The 27592-nt window shown below is 36.4% G+C and overlaps 1 protein-coding gene and 1 pseudogene across 2 annotated transcripts in view; both read left to right on the top strand.

Moving 5' to 3' along the window:
* Positions 1-3303: 3303 nt before the first annotated feature.
* The window catches only part of GUCY1A2 (guanylate cyclase 1 soluble subunit alpha 2), a gene marked incomplete at its 5' end in the record, with an annotated part of 393444 nt that continues 369155 nt past the window's right edge, over positions 3304-27592 (top strand). Inside the window, 2 exons of the mRNA XM_082844096.1 lie at positions 3304-3323; positions 3700-3821. Coding sequence (XP_082700222.1) covers positions 3304-3323; positions 3700-3821 — 142 coding nt within the window. The remainder of the gene's footprint in view (positions 3324-3699; positions 3822-27592) is intronic.
* On the top strand, positions 17216-18077 carry LOC309964849 (palmitoyltransferase ZDHHC7-like; annotated as a pseudogene). Its single transcript has one exon. The product of its transcript is annotated as a palmitoyltransferase ZDHHC7-like (transcript).

Below are 27592 nucleotides of genomic sequence, written 5' to 3'. Positions count from 1 at the left end.
GCATATGCAGTCTTCTTCCCTCAATCTAAAATGAGAAAAGAGGGCCCTGACTGTTCATCTTTATGTTAGCCTTTCTTTAACTCAAGCTTCTAGGGAATGGACTAGCTTTTGGGGCAGTGTGGGGTGGGAAGAATAGTGAGAAGCAAAAGTGATAAGTAGGAGACAGGCAGTGTTTACCTTAGGAATCAAAAGGAACTCAGGATTGAGGAAAATCTGGTTTATGGTGACAATTTTTTCTGATGTCATTCTTGTCATTATCTTGTGCCCTTCTCTCTGTGCAGCTTTATTGTGTAGTATAGAGCAAGGGACTGCGAAAATGTGCTTGGAAGTAGACATACCAGATTTACTAGATTTAAAGTCAGGTTGTGCCTTTGAATGTTCATGGGCAGATTACTTAACCTCCCTGAGTCTGTTTTCTCATTTTTAAACATGGGAATAATAGCACGGTAGGGGTGATATTTAAATGAAATATTAATGATAATAATGTGGTAAGTCATATAATCAGCTTGGTATACATAGGTAATCAGTATGTTTGTTGAATTATAATTACCACTATTGTATCTGACTCTTTTGCACCTTAATTTTTGTTGATTGTCTTTCCCATTCTCCTCTTGCTGTATCCTTTACCTGTCCTCCTTGAGCCTTTAAAACTCTGCAGTCGGGCTTCCCTGGTGGCGCAGTGGTTGAGAGTCCGCCTGCCGATGCAGGGGACACGGGTTCATGCCCCGGTCTGGGAAGATCCCACATGCCGCGGAGCGGCTGGGCCCATGAGCCATGGCCGCTGAGCCTGCGCGTCCAGAGCCTGTGCTCCACAACGGGAGAGGCCACAACAGTGAGAGGCCTGTGTACCGCAAAAAAAAAAAAAGAAAAGAAAAGAAAAAGAAAAAACTCTGCAATCATTTGTTTAGCATCAGGAGTTAAATATGCCCAGTTCATGTTCCAGCTACAGCTTTCTTCTTACAGAGAATTTGGATTTTTTAAAATCTAAATTTCTTCCTCCAGAGTGCCTAATCTAACTGCTCTCACTCATGTTTATACTACACCACTCCTACTGGTCTTTAGCTCACAAAAACGGATTGCTATGGTAGGGAAGACAAAGCAGAGATTTCTTTAAAACGATGATTAGAAAATAACATGATCATCTTTCTGAGATGTAATTTTAATTCATTATATATTTTAAACATCAAAGTATAGAAAAATATGTATTCAGTATCATGCCATTCATTTTATACTTTTTGCCAGAATGAGCATCATTGTGCTAATATCGCAGGTAGGACTGCTGCCAAACTCATATTGGTCTGGGACACCATTTCCTATAGTCATCTAAAGGTATATTATTACTCCATTTATCACTGTGAGCTCTATGTTTGTTTTATACAGCCAACCTCTGTTCTCTTTTTATTTTGACAGTTGAATAAGGATTAAGCTAGAATAATTTCAATAGAACGTTAGAAGTGAAATTAGGAGTGTGTTAACCCTGCTTATTCTGGGAAACAAGCTTCAGTGATATTACTTATGCTGTCGTGGTCAGATTTTGTGGCTGTAAATTATTTTATCTAAAAAGTGATGTAGCTTTTTTTGGATATATTTACATATAATATCTATCTTACTGAATAAAAACAAGTTAGATAAAATCTCATAGCTATTGATTGCTCTCTGTTTTTGAGGTAATATACTGGGCACTTCATATCTGTTATTTTATTTAATACTAACAATCTATTTCATAGGATCACTGTATTAAGCTAATTTTTACAGATGAGGAGATTGAGACTGTGAGAAAAAATATTTTGTTTAAGGTCACTCTGATTAAAATGGTGGCGCTTGATTTAAAAATAAACCTGTATTTGTCTGTTTTTAATGACTGTGCTCCCCATTCCACCTTTTACTGAGTGATTCCTGCATTCTAGAAACTGTAGTAAGCATTTTGCTTAACTGGTTTATTGGAGTCTAATCTTACAAACATGAAACCCTTTTACTTTTTTCTCCCCAGTCATTTCAAACATGCTATGATGAGCCCTCTTTGATACTAGGTTGGGCAGATTGCACTGTATTCCAAGTACTTTCAGGGAGTATAAAGTCCACTCCAGACCAATTCAAATCTTCAATCTCATATCCAATCTTATTCACTGTCCCTCTCTGCCTGGGTTACACCTTGGCCTGAGGAGCTTGGAATGCAATGTAGAGGTGATATCATGTATTATTGACTCCTCTGCTTTAGGCCAATCCTTTCTGATTACTTTCTCTTCTGATGTGTTATATCGGGCATGAATAAAATGGGAAATAGTAGAAGCCTCGTTTACTTCACTGCTGGTTGTAATAATCCTCTCTTGGCTGTGATGCCCTCAGCAAGGTGCATGTACAGGCTCTGCCTTTACTGCTTCAGATGCCTCAGCTTCTGTCTCTGTGAATTTCACTCCACAGTTTTGCTAGTGTAATCCCTGCCCCTGGCTGCAGCCTCTAGATAGGGAAAGCAATAGGATGGGACACCACCAGCTCACCTTTCTTTAGTGGTATCTCCATATCACTAAATATGAATTTTCCCATGGGAAACCCATAGTTTTTGCCTTGCCAAATAGTAGGACTGTAGGCCAGTTCCAGTTTGGCTCTATTTATTTTCCCGGTTAATAACACTCCCTGGAATCTTCTTCCATTCAGTCAGGTATAGAGGGATGATCAGGAATTCCACCACCTCAGCAGATATTCATAGAGGAATGAGATACCTAAGCCTCAGTCTCTATCAGAGTAGATCCCTCTTTCACCAACTGGTCCTCTGTAGGGAATATTCCCCTTCTCTCTTTTACTTGTGTTTGTGTGTGTGTGTGGGTGGGGGGAGATAACAACAGTGCTCTCCTCCTAGGCCAATAACTCATTCTTCTGATTATTTTCTTTCAAAATTTTCCTGTTCCTTGGCTTATGTATGCTGGTGGTGAGGTGACAATGGCAGTGACTATTTAGTCATTTCTTAAGTTCTGAAGGTGATGTCTGGTCTTCTTGGCTACTCTTTTGAAACGTGGGAGCGTTTGACCTTTATTTTCTGCAGCTTTGGTGCCTTAGCTCTAATTCAGAGGAAACTGGAAAAGTTTCAGTCAACACAGGCATTTTATCTTTAAGTCCTCGTAAGAACTCTAGGAGGTATCTCCATTTCATGAGGGAGGAAAGTTAGACTAACAGAGATTAGATTACTTGCCCAAAGTCTCACAGATAGAAAAAGGTAAGACCATGATTCAAATTCTGTCAGACACCAAATGCTTTATTTGCTTATTTGTTATCCATGCTAATTTCTTGACTGTAATAGAAGTTAAGATGTGTTTACTTTCAACACAGTTAGTGCTAACGCACCGAATTAGCACTGTTAATTATTCTTTTTCTAGACAAATTCATTATAGAAACAAATCACCAGTAGTTATGAAGCACTCAAGTAAAGAAACATTAGCTATACAAACTGATGTATTTTCTGGTTCTTATCATTTATTTTTTTCACACATTGCTTTCTTGTTAATGATTGCTTCCAGTTCCAGGTCCACATTGCTTATTCTGATGTTAGTGATGGGTTATGCCAGAAATTATGTCTTAAAGCTTCAGTTGTTTGAAAATGTCATTATGCTAAGAGCATAAACACATGCTTTTGTGTATGTATATGAGTGCATTTGCAGAGTCTTTTAAAAACTTCTCCATATACTAATTTTGTTTTCTTCTTAGTTATAGGGATGTAGAAAAGAATTTCTACAATATTTCTAACAGATGCTCCTATGCAGACCATTCCAACAAAGAAGACATTGAAGATGTCTCAGGAATTCTTCAGTGTACTGCTAACGTACTCGGTATAGTAACTATATATTTATAAGGTTGAGAGAGAATGAGTAAGGGGAAGGGGGAAAAGTAAAAAAGAGTAAATGTTTCATTTTCTACCAAAGAGAGATTTGGAGACTATGGTGAATTGAGACCAAGACCTTGTCTTCAAGTGACTTAGTTTCAATACTTCTGATGATGTTTAAATGGAAATTACATGCATGCCATTTAGTTGGAGATTGGAAAACATTACATTCCAGGCAAACTTTTCTAAATATTCATATCTGAGTATTATTACTCTCCTGTAATCCATATTTCTCTGGCTCTTACTGTCAGTTAAAATTGGGGATCTTCCTCTTTTCTCAAAGTCTATGCTTTATTATTATTTATTCTACTATTTCTGGAATGTCTGGTTGGGGCTGGAGGGTGGCTCACATGTACTCATAGTGGACTCTACAAAGGCAGTGAGGTAGGTCATCTATGGAAGTCTCTGTACCCTGTTTATAGGGGGGTGTCTACCTTGAAAATACTAGTATTTCTGGCAAAGGGCTGTTTTTAGATGTTCCCAACATGTTAAGGGATACTGTTATAAACTGCACTGAATCATGCAGCTATAAAGTACCATAAATGAGATGTCCTATCTTAATGATCTGAAGTTCTTGGTGTGTGAGAGGTACATTGTATTATACACAAAGTAGATACCATACCAGGAATATTTTTTGCTCTATTGTCTTACATAGTTTTTTGGGAAAGATACCTCTTTCAATTTTTTTGGAATCTTCTTTTTGCCTCAGAACTCAGACAGAAATCCATGGAGTTTTGGGGAGTGGTGGGGGGAACAGCAAATCTTAGTCACTGACTCCATACAAAACTCAGAATCACCTCTCTCAGAATCAGATGTTGGAGACTAGGAAAAACTTGTTCCCCTTTCTTTCCCTTTAGGGTAAGTACTTTCCCTGGAGACACCTGAGTTCCTCCTACAAACAGATTCCAGGTGACCTCAATGCATGAGTTTACCAGATTTTTCTAAACATATCTGACTCCCAGAGGCAGACCTGGCTTTAACACTCAAGCTGGAACTCCAGCTAGACATTGACTACATTTTCTTCCTAGGTAACTTTTTTAAGCATAAAATATTATAATAAGAACATGGACCTTTTGTGAGGGGAGGCATATAGATGTAAGTGGTTTGTCTAAGACAATAATGGGCAGTGAAAAGATGTACTTACCTCAATCTTAGTACAACTGCATGGATGTCATACTACACAAGTCAACATTATTGGAGAAGATAAGGGGTGAGAGTAAAGGTGGGGTGGGGTTGGGCATTACCCAAGAACTGTTTATAGTTTTCTGATTTTGTATTTCCCAGGACTCTCTCATAAGTGATATCTATTTCTTTTGACGCATTGTGATTTTTGAAAAGGTGAGGTGAGATGATGTTCCACTAAGACGGATGTATCAGAATCTTGGCCAAGGGATTTTTAATATATTGAAAAACTTCTCTTTAATTACTAGTTTTCTAAATGATTCCCTGCCCCTCACATCTCCGTTCCTTTCCTTTCCTTATGCTGCCTACTTTGAGAATCGCTGAGTTAGAGGGAGTAAGAGTTGTACAAGTTGATGAATATGTAAGAAGTACTAAAGACTTTTTCTGAACTGTGACTTGAAAATAAGTGTACACAATTCCTACAAGAAACTCTAGGTCAGACAATTTGATATAGTAAACACCAGGTGATGCTGTTGGCCCAGCATAGCTTAGTTGATAGATTAAGTTAGTGAGTGAAAAGAAGAGCAGGCAGTATGCTACCTGACGGTATTAGGGAAAGAGTAGTTTTTAAATAAGTACTTATAATTTAGAAGGGGACTGTATAACAGGGTTTAGATTTCCATAAATATTAAATTTTTCTGGAAAACAGATATTAGGTCTAATTTTTTTCCCTGTAAATAATGATGGGTTGTTCTCAAAATGTAAAAAGCACAATCTTGTAAATGACTGCTTCCTGTTCACAAGACGCTGGCATGTATCCAACAGGTGATTATGTGCCTAGGACGTAGCTGTTCTCTTAATTTATGTCCTATCATAATTCTTGAAATATAGACTGAGGACAAAGATGACAGCTTACAATGTAAGCTTTATTTTTATTTTTAACAAGTCACTGAAGTATGATTAATCTTGGTTTGCTTAGATCTCACCTTTTACAAAGAATTACATTTAAAGTCTCTGTGCAATCATTTATGCAAATGCAAAAATTGATTAACTCTGAAAAGAAAAACACCGTAAAGAAAGAGGACCTGTTCTGAGTTGGGGAGTTTAGCATGGAGAAATAGAGTTTCAACGAGTTTAAGGAAAATGTTGATGCCTGGAAGCCCTGTCTGTGGATGCCAGAGGGCAGTTTTCCAACTCTATGATTTATATTTACCAGCTTTGGGTGGTGTGGTTAGAATATTGGTGGATTGGATTTGAGGGATACATATTTCTCTCACCTTCTTAACACATTACAAGGTTATAGTAAAGACTAGAATTGTGTTTGTTCACTCATCCGAATATTATTTATATTTCAACTATCATCAAAAAATATTTAAAGTCATAGGTCAGAAAATATGATCAGAGTAACAAATTTTTCTCCTTTCAAAATGACCATCTCTATCTACTTAGTATAAACTCTAGGTAGTTTGATCGTTTACCAGCTCTGCAGGTTGAAGTTTGAGTTAAGTGGTTGGCATGGAATAAAAAGAGAAACCTGAAGAGAAGGAGAAAGCTTGTTGCAGAAGACCAGTCATGCTTCTGTCATGCATTTGTTCCATTGCCTCTTCCTTAGGACTCCCTGGAAACATGTGCACATTACAGAGTGGTTTATGCCCTCTGTAGTAATGGTAAAGAACTATTTCTAGACATGAACATTTTTGTCATTGATTTTCTTTTGTTGGCTTAGAAACCAGTTGTTATATTGTCTCATTATTTACAAATTAGGGATATTAAGTACAGATTATTCCTTATTTTGGTGCTCTGGCATTCACTGTGATAATGCAGTACAGTACTCTAAGGAGGTTTTTAAACTCTGGAAAAAAGGATATACAAAGAGAGATAGTTGTGAACAATGCCCTCCCTACTGGAGGCTTTTAGTGTTAAACGTACTGCTTTATTTAGTACATCTTGTGCATACCAAAATGATCTTCTAATTTTAGTTGTTTGAAAAATGTAAGCCTTTTCCAGGCATAATCTGCAAAGCTCATTTTTAGCTCCAATTAAGTAAAAATATGTGTTTATAGTCTTATGAGGTACAGCATTGAGTATTTTCTTGGAAATTGTAACAGTTGATTGGTACAATGAAGCATCTATGCTAAAGCATTAAAGGGTGTATACTGTGTTTTCTGCTGAAGTGTTGCCACCTGATCCTGTATCTTGGATTTAGGTAATGTTGGGGAAAGGAAGACAGAATTGAATAGGGAGACTTAAGGGAGAAGGATGATATATTGCTTAGCTCCCTTTGCGTAATACAATTTAAAATAAATGAGGATTATGACGATTTCAGTTTTAACAGGTTTTGATACTGTTAAAGGGGTTGTGGGTGTTTCATCAAAAGCCATAAGATATAGATGGTGTAGGATAAAATCATTCCACAGTAGGACAGAAATCATATAGAAATGAGAGATCTAAGGTAATTCATCTACTGATGAATTATAGCAAACAGAGGTTTACTATTTTAATAAGCGTCAGTTATTTACTAAGTATTAACAAAGTATAGTTTTATACTGCCTTGGCTAAAGTGCATTTTCTCTCAAAATAATTGGTGAAGGACATGAATTGTGAAAAAATATTCATTAAAGTTTTTTTCTGTTTTAAAGGTCTTCTGTTAGAGTGGGGCTTTATTGTCTCCAGAAAGTCAGCATTTAAAGTCAGTGTCAGAGTAATGTTTTCATAGGATTATTTGTTGGGAAAATGCTAGTGAGGAGAATGGAGTGGATGACCTTTGGTGCATATACCTCACAATATTTTTGTGAAATACTGTGAAACCTGAGCTCCCTATAAAGTGCCACTGATTCCAGAATCATTAGCTGGTATGGAACTTTTTGTTGCCACTTGTTTTTATATAAGCAATAGTTTATTGCTTACATGTTGAGTTGTATGTACTTTTCTGCTTTTATTGTGATTTTGAATGTGCACTTGACAGCCTTGTAATTGGCCATAAAACTGTGAAGAGTTAGTTAGCCTTACTTTAGGGTTAAGATTACCTGAGGGTTTCCTTAGAATAACTCTAAAACATGTAATTGTTTAGTGAATTAGAATATATTTAACATATTTAGCATATTGGAGAACTAGTTGGTACAAAAACCACTTATTTTTATAGATGAATTAATATTGATAGCAATAAATAAATTCTGCCAATATAGTTCTATTTTGGGGGAGACAAATGGTGTTTTATTTATTTTTTTATTGAAGTATAGTTGAGTTACAATGTTGTGTTAATTACTGCTGTACAGCAAAGTGATTCAGTTATACATATATTCTTTTTTTAACATTCTTTTCCATTATGGTTTATCATAGGATATTTAACATAGTTCAATATAGTTCTTATTACTGTAACTTGGTAACGGATCAGTTTTCTCTTTCATTAAAAGTAAATTAAAAGTAAATAGTGTCAGTATTTTAATGAGATGAATTGGAGTTAGGGTGGCTGGAAGGGAACTGATTTATTAACTGATTTAATAATGATATTATAATGTAGTAATTTAGAGCAAAAACTAGAGCCAGATTACTTAGTTATGAAAACATACTTACTCACTGTATGAACTGGAATAAGTTACTTAATCTTTCCATACTAGATATTTCTCATTTGTAAAATGGGGATAATATAATTACACACCTTCTAGAGTTGTTAGGAAGATTAAATAAGTTAATTTATATAAAGTACTTACAGCAGCCTGATAAATAACAAATGCTGAAGTGTTTGCTCCTATTATTGAATATTCACAAAATAATGTTTGCATCAGAACTGGGAGGTCAATATTCTCCCTTTTATAGATGAAGAAACATATTTTGATACAGTAACTTGTTAAGTTCCTTTGTCAGTGCTGACAAGCCACAAAAGCAGGATTTAAAACCAGGTCAGTCTGACTCCAAACCTTTCTCTGCTTCATGCTGCCTTCAAGGGTCATTGGACTAAGACTGACTTTACATCACACCTCCAATGCTAATTACACAAGTCTTTCTAGTTCTCTGAATTATGAAAGTTGTCATTGTATTGCATTTTACTTAGTTCATTACTACTTGAAAGTGTACTAGGGAAACTTGCTTGCATAAGGATAGTATCAAAAAAGTTTGGTTATTTATCATTGGTATTAAGGAGAATGCAGTTTCCTTGTAATTTGAATCATTTACAGGTTAGATTTTTTTTTTCAGATTTCAGATGTTGACAGTGCAAATTAAGGGTGACAGTGTTTGGCTCATGACACAAACATGGTTTCATAGTTATGCTGTAGTAAACCCTATGCCAGTTCTGTTGACCACAAGATTTCAAGCTGATTTGGTGGCTTAATTTAATATATTAGATGTCATTGGCCTAGCACAAACCTTGCAAAAGGCTGTATTTATAATGCCATTGATTTTTTTTTAATGGTTAAGCTTAGGAATATTGTCAAAGTATCTCATTTAGGAATTTAATAATTTAGGCATTATTAAATTTAGGAATTTAATAATTATAAAATTATTAAATAGGAATTTAATAATGCCTAAATTATTAAATTTAGGAATTTAATAATTCCTAGTAGAGAATTGAGTAGTTATTCTATGTAAATTAAAAATAACTTCTTTTTTCTACTCTCTGCTTGAATACTTTTTTCTGAAGTGATTAGATGTAGTAGGTAGGCCTGAAAAGGAATGAGACTGCTGAGTGTCTCACTGCCTCCAATATGTGTAAAATTATAAAACATTTAAATAAAAACTGATCCTTAAATTATGCAGACCAGCTTTAGAAGATACAAGTATATTGAGAAGAAATGTAGAGGGCTTTCTTTACTCCCCTAGATATTTTTTTCTCTTGGGAGCATTTTCTTCTGAATCTTATAACAAGCCTTTTCCCATTTATCCTGCTAAATTTCTCCACACTAAGCTTCTCTTCTTTACTGAAAAAACATGACAGTTTTTCTTTCTTATTTTTTTGATCTTCTTTGTCTATATCTAATGTGTTATTGCCCTATCACTAGCAGCTTTCTGTCCTGGACCTCTTCTTTATGTGGGAGAGCAACCTCTCACATCCTAAATTCTTCAGACTGCCTGTTGTTCTCTTTTCTGAATTTTTTAGTAGGTAGGTTTTTACTTTTCTTTTCCCTTTAAGTTTTTAAAAAATAAACTTTTAATTTTAGTATAGTTTCAGATTTACAGAAAAGGTGTGAAGATAGTTGAAGGTTCTCATACATTCCACACCTATTTCCCCTATTATTGACAGCTTACAGTAATATGGTACTTTGGTCCCAATTAATGAGCCAGTATTGATACATTATTATTAACTAAATTTCAAGCTTTATTTAGATATCTTTAGTTGTTACCTGTCCTTTGTCTGTTCCAGCATCCCACTCAGGATATATTACATTTAGTTGTTAGGTCTCCTTAGACTCCTCTTGGCTGTGACAGTTTTTCAGTCTTTCCTTGTATTTGATGACCTTGATGGTTTTGAAGAGTAGTAGTCAGCTTGCTTTCAGTTGTCTGCTGTGTACTTTGACATATGTCCATCATTATTGTGTGTGTGTTTTGAGCACTTCCCTACTATCTTGTATTATAAGATGCTCCAGACTCATCTTGTATATTTTCTGCCTCAGTCATTTCTCAAAGTCATTTCTTAAAGGAGTCTCAATGGAGTCCTGATTCCTTTTGTTGGAGAATGGTGTTGGAAACCAAAATCTGGGTACTCGGTGTACTCATTGCTATTGGGGTGTTGCTGCTTCTAGGCTCTCTCAGTTGACAGAGCAAGGAAATATATATGTGTATATTAACTGCTATATATATATATGCCTGTCTATAAATATTTCTGTATTTATGTATTATGCTAAATATGAGTTCATACTGATGTCTTCAACTCTAACCCATTATTGTATGGATCATTCTGACCTTTCCCCCTTGCTTACTGTAACCTCCTACTCCAGCAGTGAGAAACTTTGTTCTGTTTAGCCATTGGCTACATAATTGTTCAATTGCAGTGTAGGAGTATAGCTGTTTCAGAATTGTTATTACATGCTCCTATGGGAAATGATTTTTATCAACTAGAGTACAGTGTTTGTGTGCAATTTCAGAGTATGGATTTATGTATGAAGTTTTACAGACTCCACTCATTTCCAAGGTTATTTAGGTCAGCACCTTTCTACTCTACTACCTTCAGTGAAGTTTTTTTTGCACTTGTAAAAAAGTTTGTAATACAGTTATAGTCTTTGTGTGACTTGATAGCTAATTCATTCCATTCTGGGATCTTACATTCCATTTCTGGGATATACATATGTATATATATAAATATATTTATATACAAATACATATATAAATTTTTTTCTATATATATTTAAAATTTGCATACTGTAAAGTTCACTTTTTGTGCTGTATAATTCTATGAGTTTGATAAGTGCATAGTGTCATGTATCCACCATTATAATATCATATGAAATACTTTTACTGCCTTAAAATTCCTCTGTACTTCACCTTTTTAACCCTACCTCTTTTCCCCCAACAAATCCCTAGAAAATACTAATCTGTTTGACACTCTATAGCTTTGCCTTTTCCAGAATGTTATATAAGTGGAATTATAATAGCATGTAGCTTTTTCACACTTTTTCTGTTTTTTTTGTTTGTTTTTTTGCTTAGCAGTGTGCATTTAGGTTTAGTACATATTTTTGTGTGGTTTGATAGCTCATTCCTTTTTTCTCTCTGAATAGTATTCCATCATAATAATGTACTACAGTTTGCTTATCCATTCACCTATTGAAAGACAGCTGGTTACTTCTGTTTTTGGTGATTATGGATAAAACTGCTATAAACATACACCTGCAGATTTTTATGTAGATATGTTTTTGAATCAGTTAGGTAAGCACCTAGGAGTGTGATTGCTGCACTTTGTTTAGCTTTGTAAGAAACTACCAAAATGTCTTCCAAAATGGCTGTTATCACTTATTCCTCATTCTCTCCAGAAACTGGTTTGTCAGATTGTTTTGATTTTAGTCATTCTAATAGATGTGCCTTTTCCCTTGAATTTTAATAAACAAAAACAGCACCTGCTATCTCCTTATAATTTCAACATATACAAACTATAGTTAAGAATATTGTTTTCCTGTTTTGTCATTATGAGTGCTTTTCCAAGATTTTATGACTGATTTAGAAACTGTTTAAAAAATTATTTCTGGTATGATTAAAAATCATACCAGAAATTATCCATGGTGCTAACAGGCAGAATATTTCTCTTTGATTTGGTAAAAATAAGTCCCTGGAATGGAGTCAGCCACTGTTATATAGTAGAAAATGAAATATTTTATGTATTTAGGTATAACTTCTAAGTGATATAACTTATCCTATTTATTGAAGATGTTCAAAATATCAGTCTTTGTTAATATGCTTATGCTCCCCTCATCTTCAGATTAATGTGGTTTGAATTCCTTTCAACACTATCAATGGCCAGTGAGTCAAACTCGCTTAACGAAACCTTCTTTTACTCAGTTCATTTTCATAAGCAGGTTTTGTAAGCCTCTTAAACAATCTCCCATTGCTCTTTTCTCAGGAAACAGTATAATTTCCACTTAATATCTGCAAAATTCCTAACATGGAAAAATTACCTGTGACTTAGAAGAAATGAAAGCACAGTTAGGTCAGCCTTTTTACATGGGCTTGTGGGGAAGGCAGGAAGACTATGAGGCTGTGATGTAAGAGTCTGCTGCAATACTTATTGACCTCTCTACTGCTTCTATTACCAAAGAATAATTTTTGTTTTTTCTCTCAGTTAGCAAGAAGTTTATTCTTTCCTTACTATGTGAGAAAGATGATGTGGGCCCATACCACTTCCTATGTGAAACTCATAGGTCATTTTTTTACCATCTCTTGGAACAAATTCATAGTGATTTGGCATATTTACTTTTTAAATTTAAATACCATATGTTTGTGTTCACTCCTTTTGAATCTTTTAGCTCAAATGAACACACCACCTTCTCTCCTCCCCTCTCTTTTCCCTTTTTATTTTATGCCTTTTATTCATTAAATTAATTATTTTTATCTTAGGTCTACTTTTTGTTTTTTGGTCCTTTATATTCTCTGATTTTATTGCTCTTTGCTACAAATCTCTAACTTTGACTGGGCTATAAATTTTAATAACTAGTTAATTATCTTGAAAATTAATGAAAATTTTAAGTAAGATTAGAGTTAAATTCAAATATCCTAGGTTCTATGCTAGATGAGTTTTCATTCTTATTAACTTTGGGTTTAGATGTTCAGTCAATTTTAAGTGTTTTGACAGCATTTCTATCACCATTTATTTAAATTAATTTGATGAACAGAACTTTATGAGTCAGAATAAAGTTGTTATTCAAATTAAGGCTTGTTATATGATGTATTCCCTTTATTATCTCACAGTCTATTTTCAAAAACAAAAATATGGATCTTTGTATTTGTTTTTTATGAGCCTGTTCTGTTAAAAATTCTCATATGTTTTATTTTCCATTTGGGGAGCTATGATTATGTATTGTGGATGATTTTTATAGGTGTTTTGGAGTTCTCTTTCCCTATTTCTGTTACCCATAATGGTAGGTAGTTAAAGTGAGATAAGAGATTCATTTCAAATGTAGTATGATTGAGCCCAAACTTCCAATTCCTGGCCTATCCTGCTTTTCAACCAAGTCTGATCTTAACTTTACAATAAGAAATGGTAATTTTCCTTTGTGAAGAAAGGAGATGTAGATTTGGAAATATTAGTCAGAATTTTTCCCTGTGATACATGTGAATTTTATTGTAGCATTTGTGGGCAGCTTCTATATTCTTTTTTTTTTTTTTTTTTGCGGTATGCGGGCCTCTCACTGCTGTGGCCCCTCCTGTTGCGGAGCACAGGCTCCAGACGTGCAGGCTCAGCGGCCATGGCTCAGTGGCCAAGCCGCTCCGCGGCATGTGGGATCTTCCCAGATTGGGGCACGAACCCGTGTCCCCTGCATCAGCAGGCAGACTCTCAAGCACTGCACCACCAGGGAAGCCCAGCTTCTATATTCTTATTCCCCATTGTTGTGGTCCAGACTTGGTTGGAATAGATTGTTGGGAGATAGAGAATGATTGGAGAGATGAAGGATTGAGCTTCACTTCCCATGTAGAAAAGAGGAGTCAGAAGAACCAGCTGTGAGTCCCCACAGAAGAGATGAATCATTGATGGTATGAGATAGAATGTTATTTGATGTAAGTGGAGTGTTTTTGATAGATGTGAAAAGAAACCAGTGGAGCACATATAGCAACCAGTTGAAGAAAAAAACACGTGTGATATTCATAAGCAAGGATGCTGAAATAATTCCTGACTCATACATACTGGTCAGGATTGAACATTTTCCAGAGCTACACGAGGAAAAAAGGAAGAAAATCCAACTCTGAATATATGTATATTTATTTTAACATTTATGAATTTATGCTTTTGCCCTTCCTAGAGAGATATCTTTTGTATTATTGCTTTGAATTCTAATCCCAGAAGTAATTGTTTCTACTCCAGACTCTAGAAGAGTAGATTCCACTAGTGATTGTACAGTAGGATCATCTGGAGAAATTTTTAAAAACAGGCTTGTAAACACTATATCCAAATATTCTGATTCATCATATCTAGAATGGGGACTGAAAACTTGTATGTTAAAGATAAGTTCCCCAGGGGGAATGACCGAGATCCTGAGCTTTCCTCCTTCCATGGGCACACCAAAATTACAACCATTTAATGAGCACTATTGATAAGAAAGACAAGAGACTAGTAGAAAAGATCTTGTACAATTAAAGAGGTAAAGAAGGAACCACAACATGATGGGCAGTAGGGGCTAAGATGCAGTATAGACAAGACCCATACCCCTTAGTGGGTGACCCACAAATGGGAGGATAATTACAATTGTAAAGTTTCTTCCCAAAGACTGAGGGGTCCAAGCCTTACATTGGACTCCCAGTCTTGGGGGTCCTGTACCAGGAAGACAAGTCTCAGAATGTTTGGCTTTGAAGGCCAGCTGGGCTTACTTTCAGAAGACACACAAGGCTGTGGGAAATAGAGACTCCACTCTTAAATGGTGCACACAAAATCTCACATGCTCTGCGACCCAGGGCAGAAGCAGTTATTTGAAAGGAGCCTGGGTCAGACACACCTGCTGATCTTGGGGAGTCTCCTAAAGAGGCAAGAGGAAACTGGAACTCACCCTGGGGACATATTGACGTCAGCCATTTTGGGGAGCTTATTCTACCATGAGGACACTGGTGCTGGCAAGTGCCATTTTGGAATCCTTCCTATAGATTATTAGCACTGGGAACTGGCCTTGCCCACTAGCCTGTTAGTGCCAGTACTGGGACCCTCAAGCTAAGTAGCTACCTTGACAGGAACTCAACCCCAGACTCCCTGTACCCACAGTCACCCTGGGACCCTGTCCACTAATGGGCCCAAGACCTGCCCCTGCATACCAGTGCACTGACACTAACCCTAAAGTAATCAATCACCAGTGGGCTGACACCAGCTTTGGGCTCCATGGACCCTACAGTCAGCTGTGTCAGGGATCAGCCCCACCCGTCAGCAGGCTGACACTATATCTTGGAACCCCGTCCCCACAACCACCCTTGCCAGATGTGGCTCAGCCCACCAGTTGACCAGCACCAGCCCTGGGACCATCTGGGGCTCTGCGGCCAGTCACCTTGTGACCCAGCCACACCTGCCAGTGGCCAGCAGCCTCTGTACAAGGCAGGGCCTGACAAACAACCCAACTGAGGGCTAGCCATGCCTACCAGACTTGCCCATAGCAGTCAGCCTGCTACAACAGAAGGACCTATGCAGCCAACATAGGGGATACCCTAGAACCTATAGCTCTGGTGACCAGGAAGGAGTGCACTGCTGGAATGCGTAGGACTTCTCCTACAAAAGGTCACTTCTTCAAGGTCAGGAAATGTAACAACCTACCAAATACACAGAAATAAGAACAGCAATTTAGGCAAAATAAGGCAAGAGAGGAGTATGTTCCAAATGAAAGAATAAGATAAAACCTCAGAAGAGGAACTAAGTGGAGTGAAGATAAGCAATCTACCTGATAAAGATTTCAAGGTTATGATTGTAAAGATGCTCAAAGAATTCTGGAGAAGACTGGATGAACAGAGTGAGAAGTTAGAAGTTTATAACAGAGTTAGAAAATATAAAGAACCAAGCAGAGCTGCAGAATACAATAACTGAAATAAAAAATACACTAGAAGGAATCAAGAATAGATTAGGCGATACAGAGGAACAAATCAGCGAGCTGGAAGACAGAGTAGTAGAAATCACTGAAGCTGAACAGAAAAAAGAAAAAAAGAATACAAAGAAATAAGGAAGTTTGAGAGATTTCTGGGACTACATCAATAGTATTATTTGCATTATAGGGGTCCCATAAAGAGAAGAGAGAGGGAAAGAGTCAGAGAACATATTTGAAGACATAATGGCTGAAAATTTCCCTAACCTGAGAAAGGAAATATCCAGGCCCAGGAAGCACAGAGTATCCTAAACTGGATCAACCCAAAAAGGGTTACAGCAAGTTAGGCAAAAAGAACATTTTAATTACAGTGTGTCTCGGTGTGTTCCAAAAAGTTAAAATGTTAAAATGGCAAAAATTAAAGATGAGAGAATATTAAAAGCATCAAGGGAAAAACAAAATGTTAGGTGTAAGGGAACTCTCATAAGGAAATCATCTAACTTTTCCACAGAAACTCTGCAGGCCAGAAAGGAGTGACTTGATATATTCAAAGGGATGAAAGAGAAACACCTCCAACCAAGAATACTCCACCTGTCAAGGCTTTCATTCAGATTTAATGGAGAGATCAAATGTTTTACAGATAAGCAAAAGCTAAAATAATTCAGCACCATCAAATCAGCCTTACAAGAAATGTTAAAAGGACTTCTCTACATAAAAAAGAAAAGGCCAGCTCTCCAGGGTGGGTTCTGACTCTCACGTGTGCTCGGTGGCAGCCTCCCTCTCACTAGCCCGTGGGACCCAGTTGAGTGGAGCTGTGGGCGGCTCTGGCCTGAACATGAGCACTACTGTACAATGTGTCCCTGCCTCCACTGCTGCAGTTGATGTTGCCGCTGCCGCAGGCCAGGAGGAGTCAAGGTGCTGGGCGACCCCACCTGGGCCTCGCATTCTATCACATGGGACAGTATGCACCTTAAGATTCTGAAGAAAAGGCACAAGAAATGTTTAGAAATAAATTGTGAGGGAAACCATGCCATCATCAGGACACTGGCTCTGGGATGTCAAACATCATCCTCTCCTGACTGAAAATGACAACTACGACTTTTCATCCTCCTATAGTTCATCTGTGACAGCAGTGGCATGATCTGCACCATCATGATGTGGCTTCTGGTTATGTACTTGGACTTCATGGTGATGTTAGTTGTGCTGCTGCCTTCTAAAGACTTCTGGTACTCTGTGGTCAACAGGGTCGTTTTTATCTGCCTGGTTATGCTTGCCCTGTCATCTTACCTGAGGACTATGCTCACCGGCCCTGGAGCAGTACCTAAAGGCAATGCTATTAAAGAATACATGGAGAGTTTGCAGCTGAAGCCTGCAAACTGAAGAGTTTGCAGAAGAAGTGATCTACAAGTACCCCAAGTGCTGCTGTATCAAGCCTGAGCACACCCACAACTGCAGTATTTGCAAAAGATGTATTTGAAAAATGGATCATCCCTGCCATGGCTGAACTATTGTGTTGGAGAAAAGAATCAGAGATTTTTTTGTGCTCTTCACTATGTACTTCATGCTGGCGTTCATGCACACACTTGTGCTCTGAGGGCTGCAGTTCATCCCCTGCATCCAAGGGCAGTGGACTGAATGCAGTGATTGTTCATCTGTAGTCACTGTAATTCTGTTGATCTTCCTGTGCCTTGAGGGTCTGCTGTTTTTCAGTTTCACTGCAGTGATGTTTGGCACTCAGATCCACTCCGTATGCAATGATGAAACGGAGGTTGAGAGGCTGAAGAGTAAGAAGCCTGAGTGGGAGCAGAGGCTGCAGTGGGAAGGGATGAAGTCAGTCTTTGGGAGGCTCCCCCTTGCTGCTCTGGATGAACCCCTTCGTTAGCTTCTGATTCAGGTGACTGCAGATAATACTCAGAAAAAGGGGCCCAAGTTCTCTACATGAGGCCCTCTCATCATGCTACAACTTGTTAATGGACTTTATTTATTTGGGGTCAGAAATGGTATCAACAGCTCATTTGTGACCAATAGGGCAAATGGAACCTACACAAACCAGGTGTTACAGCAAGCAGAATTTATATATTTATTGTCACAGATAGGGATTTCCCACACTGGGAAAATCTGGGTGGCACTCTGACCAGTGTCATCGTCCAGTAACAAAGGAATGTGGCCACATGAAGAAGCCAAATGTTATTATCTTCCTGTACAGTAAGGAGTTTTGTTAACATACTTGGCATTTTCTAAGAAGGTGTGTGGGGTATTACAAGGGTTATTAAAATTCTGTGTGCCAGAAAAAACAAACAGTCAAACAAACAAAAGGAAAAGAAAAGGCCACAACTAGAAACATGAAAATTACAAAAGGACAAATCTAATTGGTAAAGGCAAATATACATAAAGGTAGTAAATCAACCATGTATAAAGCTAGTAGGAAGGTTAAAAGACAAAAGGAGTAAAATCATCTATATCCACAATAAGTGGTTAAGAGATAAACAAAATGAAATGATGTAAAATATGCTGTCCAAAACAGTAGATGTGGTAGTGGAGAGTAAAAATGCAGGGTTGTTAAAATGGACTTAAGAGATCAACAACCTAGAATTATCTATCTATCATCTATCAACTATCTATCTATCTATCTATCTATTTATCTATCATCTATCCCTGTCTATCTGTCTATCTATCTATCATCTATCTATCTATCATCTATCCCTATCTATCTGTCTATCTATCTATCATCTATTTATTTATCTATCATCTATCTATCTGTTTATCTATCTACTTATCTATCATCTATCCCTATCTATCTATCTGTCTTTCTATCTACCTATCATATATCCCTATCTGTCTATCTATCTATCTATCTATCTATCTATCTATCTATCTATCTATCTGTCTGTCTGTCTTTCTGTTTGTCTATCTATCTGTTTCATGGTAACCACAAGCCAAAAATCTATAATAAATACACACAAAAAGGAGAAAGGAATCCAAATATAATATTAAAGATAGTCATCAAATCACAAGGGAAGTGAACAAAAGAAGATGAAAGAAAGGAAAAATAACTATAAAAACAACCCCAAACAATTAACCAAATGCAGTAACTACATACCTATCAATACTATTTCAAATGTAAATGGACTAAATGATACAATTAAAAGACAGAGTGGCTGAATGGATAAAAAACAAGGTTTATCAATATGCTGCCTATAAGAGACTCATTTCAGAGCTAAAGAACACACTGAATGAAAGAGTATAGCAAAAGGTATTCCATGCAAATGGAAACAAATAAATAAAAATTTTGTATAACAACACAAAAGACCCAGAATAGCCAAAACAAACTTGAGAAAGAACAAAGCTATAGGTATCATACTCACTCCCTGATTTCAAACTATACTACAAAGCTACAGTCATCAAAGCAGTATGGTACTTGCACAAAGCAGATACATAGATCAATGGAACATAATAGACAGCCCAGAAATGCACCCACACTTACATGAGCAATTAATCTATGACAAAGGAGGCAAAAATATACAATGAGAAAAAGACAGCCTCTTTAATAAATGGTGTTGCGAAAACTGGACAACTATGTTCAGAAAATCAAACTGGACTACTCTCTCATACTGTGCACAAAAGTCAACTCATAATGTAGTAAAGACTAAAATTTAAGGCTTGAAAACATAAAACTTCTAGAAGAAAACATAGGCAGTATGTGCTTTGACATCAGTCTTAATATTTTTTTGGATATGTCTCCTTAGGCAAGGGAAACAAAAGCATAAATAAATAAATGGGGCTACATCAAACAAAAAGCATTTTCACAGCAAAGGAAACTATCAACAAAACAAAAAAGCCATGTACTGAATGGGAAAAGATCTTTGCAAATGATATATCTGATAAGGGGTTAAAATCCAAAATATGCAAAGAACTTATACAATTCAACATCAAACAAACAAACATTAAAAATGGGCAGAGGAAACTAACACACCATTGTAAAGCAATTATACCCCAATAAAGATGTTAAAAAAAAAATGGGCAGAGGATATATATAGGCATTTTTCCAAAGAAGACAGATAGATGGCCAACTGGCACATGAAAAGATGCTCAACATCACTATCATCATCAGGGAAATGCAAATCCAAACAACAATGAGATATCACCTCACACCTGTCAAAATGGCTATTCTCAAATAGAAAACAAATAACAATTGTTGCTGAGGATGTGGAGGAAAGGGAAACCTTGTTCTCTGTTGTTGGGAATGTAAACTCTTGTGGCCACTATGGAAAACAGTATGGAGAGTCCTCAAAAAATTAAAAACAGAACTACTGTGTGATTCAGCAATATATCCAAAGAAAAAATATATCCAAAGGAAAAAAAAAACAGTACTTAAAAATATATTAAAAATATATATGCACCCCTATATTTATTGAAGTATTCTCCACGATAGTATTGTCCATCAATAGATGAATAAAGATGCAAGATACACACACACACACACACACACACACACACACACACACACACACACACACACAGTGGACTATCACTCAGCCATAAAGAAGAATGAAATCTTGCCATTTCCAATAACACGGTTGGACCTAGGGATATTATGCTAAGTGAAATGAGTCCGACAGAGAAAGATAAATAATGTATGATATTACTTATATGTGGAATCTGAAAAACAAAACAAACAAACATAAAATAAAAACAGAGTTATAGATACAAAGAACTAACAGATGGTTGCCAGAGATGGTGTGGGGAGGAAAGAAATAGATGAGGGAGATTGAGAGGTACAAACTTCTAGTTACAAAATAGATGTGTCATAGGTATGAAATATACAGTGTGGGGAATATAGTTAATAACTATGTAATTCCTATGTTCGGTGACATATCATAGCTAGATTTAATGCAGTGATCATTTTGAAATATATAGAAATATTGAATCACTATCTTGCATAACAGAAACTAACATAGTGTTGTAGGTCAATTATACTTCTAACTCAAACTCATAGGAAAAAAAGATCAGATTTGTGGATCAGACCAGAGGCGGGGGTTTGTAGGAGAGTGAGTTGGATGAAGATGGTAAAAAAGTACATATTTCTAGTTATAAGATAAATAAGTACTAGGGATGTAATGTACAACATGATCATTATAATTAATACTGCTATATGTTATACATGAAAGAATTCTCATCACAAGGAAAAATTTCTTTTCTCTGTATCTTTAATTTTGTATCTGTGTGAGATAGTGGATGTTCACTAAACTTATTGTGATAATCATTTCATGACGTATGTAAGTCAAATTATTATGCTGTACACCTTAAGCTTATACAGTGCTGTGTGTCAATTATATCTCAATAAAACTGGAAGAACAAAAAGCTCCCCTGATAGTTCTGGCATGCAGCCATAACTTGACACCTTAACTCCAAGGCTAACCCTGCTCTTTGGCAAGGATGCCTAGTAAGCTCTAGTTCTTAGAGAATTTAGTACCAAGTTATACTTTCTGGTACTAGAGGTTCTAGAATCTGGGTTTATCTCTCTGTCTTATTTCTGAGAGGGGGTTGCTTCCTTGTACACCACTCAGTTCTTTTCACTTATTCTGTTTCTTTTCAGGACTTTTAGTTCTGCTTCTGATCTCTAAACAGGAACTGGAGCCCTGCTTCCACTCATTGCCCTTTGTCTTCTGGCTGCAGGTTTAATGCCTCCTGCTAGACGCCATGTGCTCTAGTGATGCCTTCCCCCTCCCCCCCGTCCCCCATCTCTTTATCTCTTTGCCAAGTCTCCTTAATGCTGAGGAATGCTGGCTTAGACTGCCACTGTCTGTACCACATATTTATGACATCATATTTTTTTCTGATTTTCTCCTGTCTTTGCATAAGTGGGCATACTAGTTCTGGGTTAGTCCCTCACTTTCTTCATCCTATGTCATTAACTTTGCACAGATGTATGGTAGGTTGTTCTTCAGCGAATGTCAGAAAGAGTGGGTCACGCATAGTTTTAGTAAAATGCTGGCTTTAGTAACGTTTTTCTCTCCACCACTACTTGGACCAGAAATCCCATTAATCACCAGAGGACAAACTTAGCCTAGGTGGGGAAATATAAATAGAGTGGGCAATAGAGTGAGTTTGCAGCTGCTCTGGGAAAGGGAAGTTTTTACTTGTCTGTGAGCTTTCATAAAACAAGAGATCAAGAGGAATTTCAGCCAGAGATCAAGCATAGCGGTGACAAATGAGCCTCATTTTTGTGAGTTACTCCACTGAGTGATTAGTGCATAAAAAAATTTTGACTGAAAATACCTGATTGTTATCTTTTTTCTACTTTTTGTTCTGTTTTTCCTGATTCTTTGTACTTCCTACAACATTCTGACACCTCTTTTTCCTCTTCATTCACTTTTAGTATTTAGGACTGTTTTTTATTTACCTTTGTTTTTGTTTTCATACCCTTTCTTTTTCATTATTTGGATACTCAATCCTTCATATTAATAAAAAGGAAGATGCAAATCTGCCAAGCATTTAGAAGTTTGCTTCCTTTAATTTGTCATTAGTTTTCTGCTTTTGTGCTATATTTAAGCTTAATTTTTTAGATGGCAGAATTAGTAATCAAGAGACTCTACCTTGTTGCAAATCTGTAAACTTCCTTAGTTTGTTTTAAATGATCACCAGGGCTTTAGCTGAGCTAAAGTTTATTGTTGTACTAACTACAGGAAAAGGTTTATTAATCCAGTGATATGTGTATATAATAATATAGAAAATGTTTACCTCATTAAAGAAACAATTTTCAAGTACTTTTTCCATCAATACAAATATTTATTGAGTAGCTACTTCTTTCAGTATTGTTCTAGGTGCTGGTGACTAGCAGGGAGAAAAACAGAAAGTGGAGAGGCAAACAACAACAAAAAAAAACCCATAAATAACAAAAATGATAACTTCAGAGTGATGTGCTATGAAGAAAAATAAGGCAATGGAATGTAAAAGAGAGTGGGGATGGGCTTAAATAATTAATACGTTAATGATAATCATTTTTAATTCATTTACACAATTCTAATAGGATTTGTACATGACTATAGTGTTTATGCTGATTCAGAGTTCCAGGAATGAACTTTTTCTTTTTAAACATCATTTATCCTAATATGGAGGAGGTTGATGTAAGTTCTGGTTTCCCCGCTGTTGTTTGAGTAGCAAATACCTCTAGAAGGAGCCAGTGATGCTGTGTCATAGTATTTTGGGCTGGAAAAAGTCTCAGCTGGTGTTCACCATTCCACAAATATTTGTTGGGTACCCTCTGTGTACCCAGGACTGTGTTGATTCTAGAGACTTGACAGTGAGTAAGGGAAAGGGATAATCCCAGGCATAATCTCTGCCCTCTTAACACTGCCAGTTTAGAAGCTCATGGAAAGGCCACGTGACAGGAGGAATAGAACTTCTGTACTTAGTGGACAGAATGCAATGCTGCTTGTATGTGGCCACTGGAAGACAGCCATCCCAAGAAAAGTGGGAGGCCCACACTCAAACTGAGAAATTTGGGATTCAGTACTCTTCTAAGTGGTGAGAGGGAGGACCCTGTCAGGAAAAAAATTCAAATCAAATACATCCTTAAGCTTTCTCTCACTGTCATTCTCTGTCTGTCCTCACATGCATGTACATACACACATCCACCTATATATATCACTACATCTATAGACGCACATATATATGTGTACATGCATATATACATGTATATATATATTACAGTGCTTTACTTATTATGAAAAATTTTCACATATGTTCTTTTGTTACTCGTTAAAGTCTATAGTTAACTATTGTTATCTGATTTTACAGTGAAGTAATTAAGGCCTAGATTTTAAGTGACTTTCCTAAGATCACTTAGCTAATAAATGATGAGGTTAGATTTCAATATAGCTTCTCCAACTTCAGAAAGGAAGCACAGTTCGTTTCACCATGTCCAATTTTTCTCTATTTCTGAAAATAAATGGAAATTGTAACACATCTTCCATTTAGAAGAAACATGCCTATTTCTTAAAAAAAAGAAAAAAACACTTCCCTCCCCCACAAACCTCTGTGTGTGCATGTTTGTGTATGTATACGATTTTACTGCATACTGTTGTATAGTACTCTATATTACTTCAGATAACTCCTTGAATTAAAAGTTATTTTATAAATAACTTTTACCAATGATGATTCTGACTATAGAATTATTTTCCTGTTCCCAAATGGGAGATAGAAAAAAGATAAAGAAAGCAATGGTTCTGAGCTGATAAAAATGGGGAGACTCCAGCTTATATTTTCATGATGTGCTTCCTATTGGTCTATATATCTTTCTCTTCGACTTGACTGTAGGTACCAAGTGGTTAGGTGCTATGTTCAATCTTTTGTAACCACACCAACAAGGAAGAGTGTCTGGAAGGGTAAGTATCTGAGAAATATTGTTTGAAAGACAAAGAAAGACTGAGGAATTGTTCTAGAGGAGGGAAAACGAAAGACACAAGACAAACAAATGCAATATATGATCCTTTATTGGATCCTGGACTAGAAAAAAAAAGTAGCTATAAAGAATATTGTTGGGACAGTAAGGAAAACTTGAATTTGGACTGTGTTTTAGGTAATAGTATTGTACCAGTGTTAAATTTCCTCATCTTTATGATTTTACTGTGTTTTTGTAAAGGAGCATTCTTGTTCTAAGGAAATACACAGTGAAGTATTTAGTGGTAAAGGGACATGGTGTCTGCTACTTACTCTTAAGTGGTGTGTGTGTGTGTGTGTGTGTGTATGTGTGTACGCATGAGAGAGAGAGAGCGCATAATAAAGCAAATGGGGTAAATTTTTAACAAATTGGTGAATCTTGGTAAAAGAATATGGAAGCTTTTGAACTAATCTTGCAACTTTCCTCTAAGTTTAAAATTATATCAAAATAAAGCATTTCTAAAAACTATTGAATAAAATTATATTTAAAATAGATCATTGATCCAAAGGGACCTTCTATTTCTATTTGGTTTTAGCACCAATTAAAAAAAATCCAAAACTAAACTAAAATAACAAACATAAATGAGTTTAAGAGCTTTTGTAGTCTATTTTTATACTTAAGTATATTTTGCTGTTCCTAATATCATCAATGAAAACATCAAATTCTATGTAATCAGTGTCCAAATTGGAACTCATCTATGGATATTATTTTCCTCAAGTTTTGTGGCCTTATAACCTGACTTAGTGACAAAACTGCTGACTAATTCTACTGCTCAAGTTATCTATTTTATTTTTTGATACTACAGTGAGTGGCGTCTTTACTAGGACCTGTTCCTTTCTGCTTGTAATCCTCTTACTGTTATGTTATGACATTTTTGTTATAACAAAGATGTTATGACATCGTTGACATAATCTTTTCTATAGATTCTGATTTTCTTTTTTATTGCTTCCCTGACATTTTAAGTACCCAGAGTAAATTATTATTCACAGTCTGTCATCAGTCATTAGATAATATTGCACTGTGCTATAAAAGTGTTTCTATATTTAATAACAGTGCTTTCTGCATCTCTATATAACTGTTTGTACAATTAGTTAAACAGAATCTTCATCTGAAGCAAGATATCACACCAAGTAGCTGTTTAGTTTTTTAAAATGAGCTAATAGGAGTTTAAAGCAAACTATTTAGAAGATGATGGAAAACCCTGTGACTACAACTATATATGGTTAAAATTACTACCACGGCCCAGATTTTTAAATTAATAACAGGTCAGAGAATCCAGCACATACTAGATATTCACTTCCCCTCTTGTTGGAATAGACAAAGTATTTGTTTAAATGGTGTTCATTTTTGATACATATCTATTTAATTCTTTAAAACCTTGTTATATAGAAATAATGGGATTTAGGTGAATTATACTCAAATTTCAAACTTATTATGACCATAAGCAAACATATGAGGCACGTAGATGTCATCTCAGGTCTTACTTATGTCTAAGGTCTCCTTAACTTCCCTCCCCCCACCCCCTCAAGCCCTACACTCACTCACATACACACTTTCATGCTGTTATGAACCTCACAATCTTGATTTTGTGGTGACAAAATTTTTAATTAAATGATGGGATGAATCTTATTGCCAGTGGGAAGCAAACATCAAGTAACAGTAGTATTCACAAACCAATGTCCCTGCTTTCACCTTAGTAGAAATGTTAGGCAAATCGGAGGGATTTGTGAGATAGAGCAAATCTTAGTATTGCCACATGGGAACTTGACTTCATGTGTCTTCATTCTTAGCTCATTTATATAAGTCCTTGGGTATTTCTGATTTGTGAAACAGGGATATTAGTAGTAAGAGTTACTGTAGTATAGGTTCTGCAGACAGTGGAGTTTAAATTTGGCTCACTGTTTAAAAAGAAGATTGCCTACATTATAAGATTTGCACTTAGAGCAAGGTTAACATGGTCGCAAGGCTAAAAAAATCTCAAATGTGTATTTACTTTCTAGGCCACCAGGCCAACCATTTCACTGTTAGTTGGATAGACAAAACAAACTATGTTGACCTTTGACATTCTTCTGGAAGCTAGAAAGGAAATAGCAGCGATATTCTGGCAAGGCTTGGGAATGGCCTAAGAAGAGAAAAGTCAGCATGTTTTTTGACTTTTAATTATGACTCTTTTCTGCAGTGTACTAAAGAAGTGCTTTGAAAAGAGTGTGGTGTTTATCACTGAGTGTGAGTTCAAGATCTTACAACTTTGTAATATCTTTTTCCTGTCAAGTGCTGGTTGTGGTTGACCTTTTGGATAATGTGTTTTTGTTTGCTTTCAGATGTTAAGAAAGATCTCCCATATAACCTTTTGTTTTCTTTAGGACTTAAAGAGTGGTGGGCAAGTGATAAAAGTTTATGGGAAAAAGAAAAGCTCTAAATTCAGACATTTTTGTTTTATATCTCTTTTGGCTAAGTTAGCCCCGGGCTTACCTATTAATATCGCTATAACAATAAACTAAGCCTTTGGTGCAGTTTCCTTTCTCCTGCTTCCGTTTTTTGGTATTCTTTGCCTCCTACTGTGATGTATTTTTTCCTCCCTCTCCTTCCTAAGAAGTGGATTCCTCTCCTCTTTGTCCCCTTGTTTATGCCAGTCCAGTGAGGGATGCTCTCTTTTGGGGATTCCGGGAGAGGCACTGTGAGTGACAGGACACATGTTGGAATGAGCAAGGTATGTTCACGAATCATTGAAGAGACAGCCTGATTTGAGAAATGATTCTTGTTGAGGCATTTTAAGAGACAAGAACTGGGGATAAATCTTACGATATGTCTATAGGATTGCCAGTGCATCTCACGAGATATACCATGCCCTCGTTCCTCATCTGCCCCAAATTTAAAATGTGAATTTCCATTAATATCTTCCAGTCTCTGGCACTTCTTTCCATGAATTTGTGGCATGTGTCCTGGTGCAATAACAAACTT

This window comes from Leucopleurus acutus (assembly GCF_964270905.1).
Source record: "Leucopleurus acutus genome assembly, chromosome: 8".
NCBI lineage: Eukaryota > Metazoa > Chordata > Mammalia > Artiodactyla > Delphinidae > Leucopleurus > Leucopleurus acutus.
The sequence above is the reverse complement of the archived record's forward strand: the minus strand, read 5'-3'. Positions and strand labels throughout refer to the sequence as shown.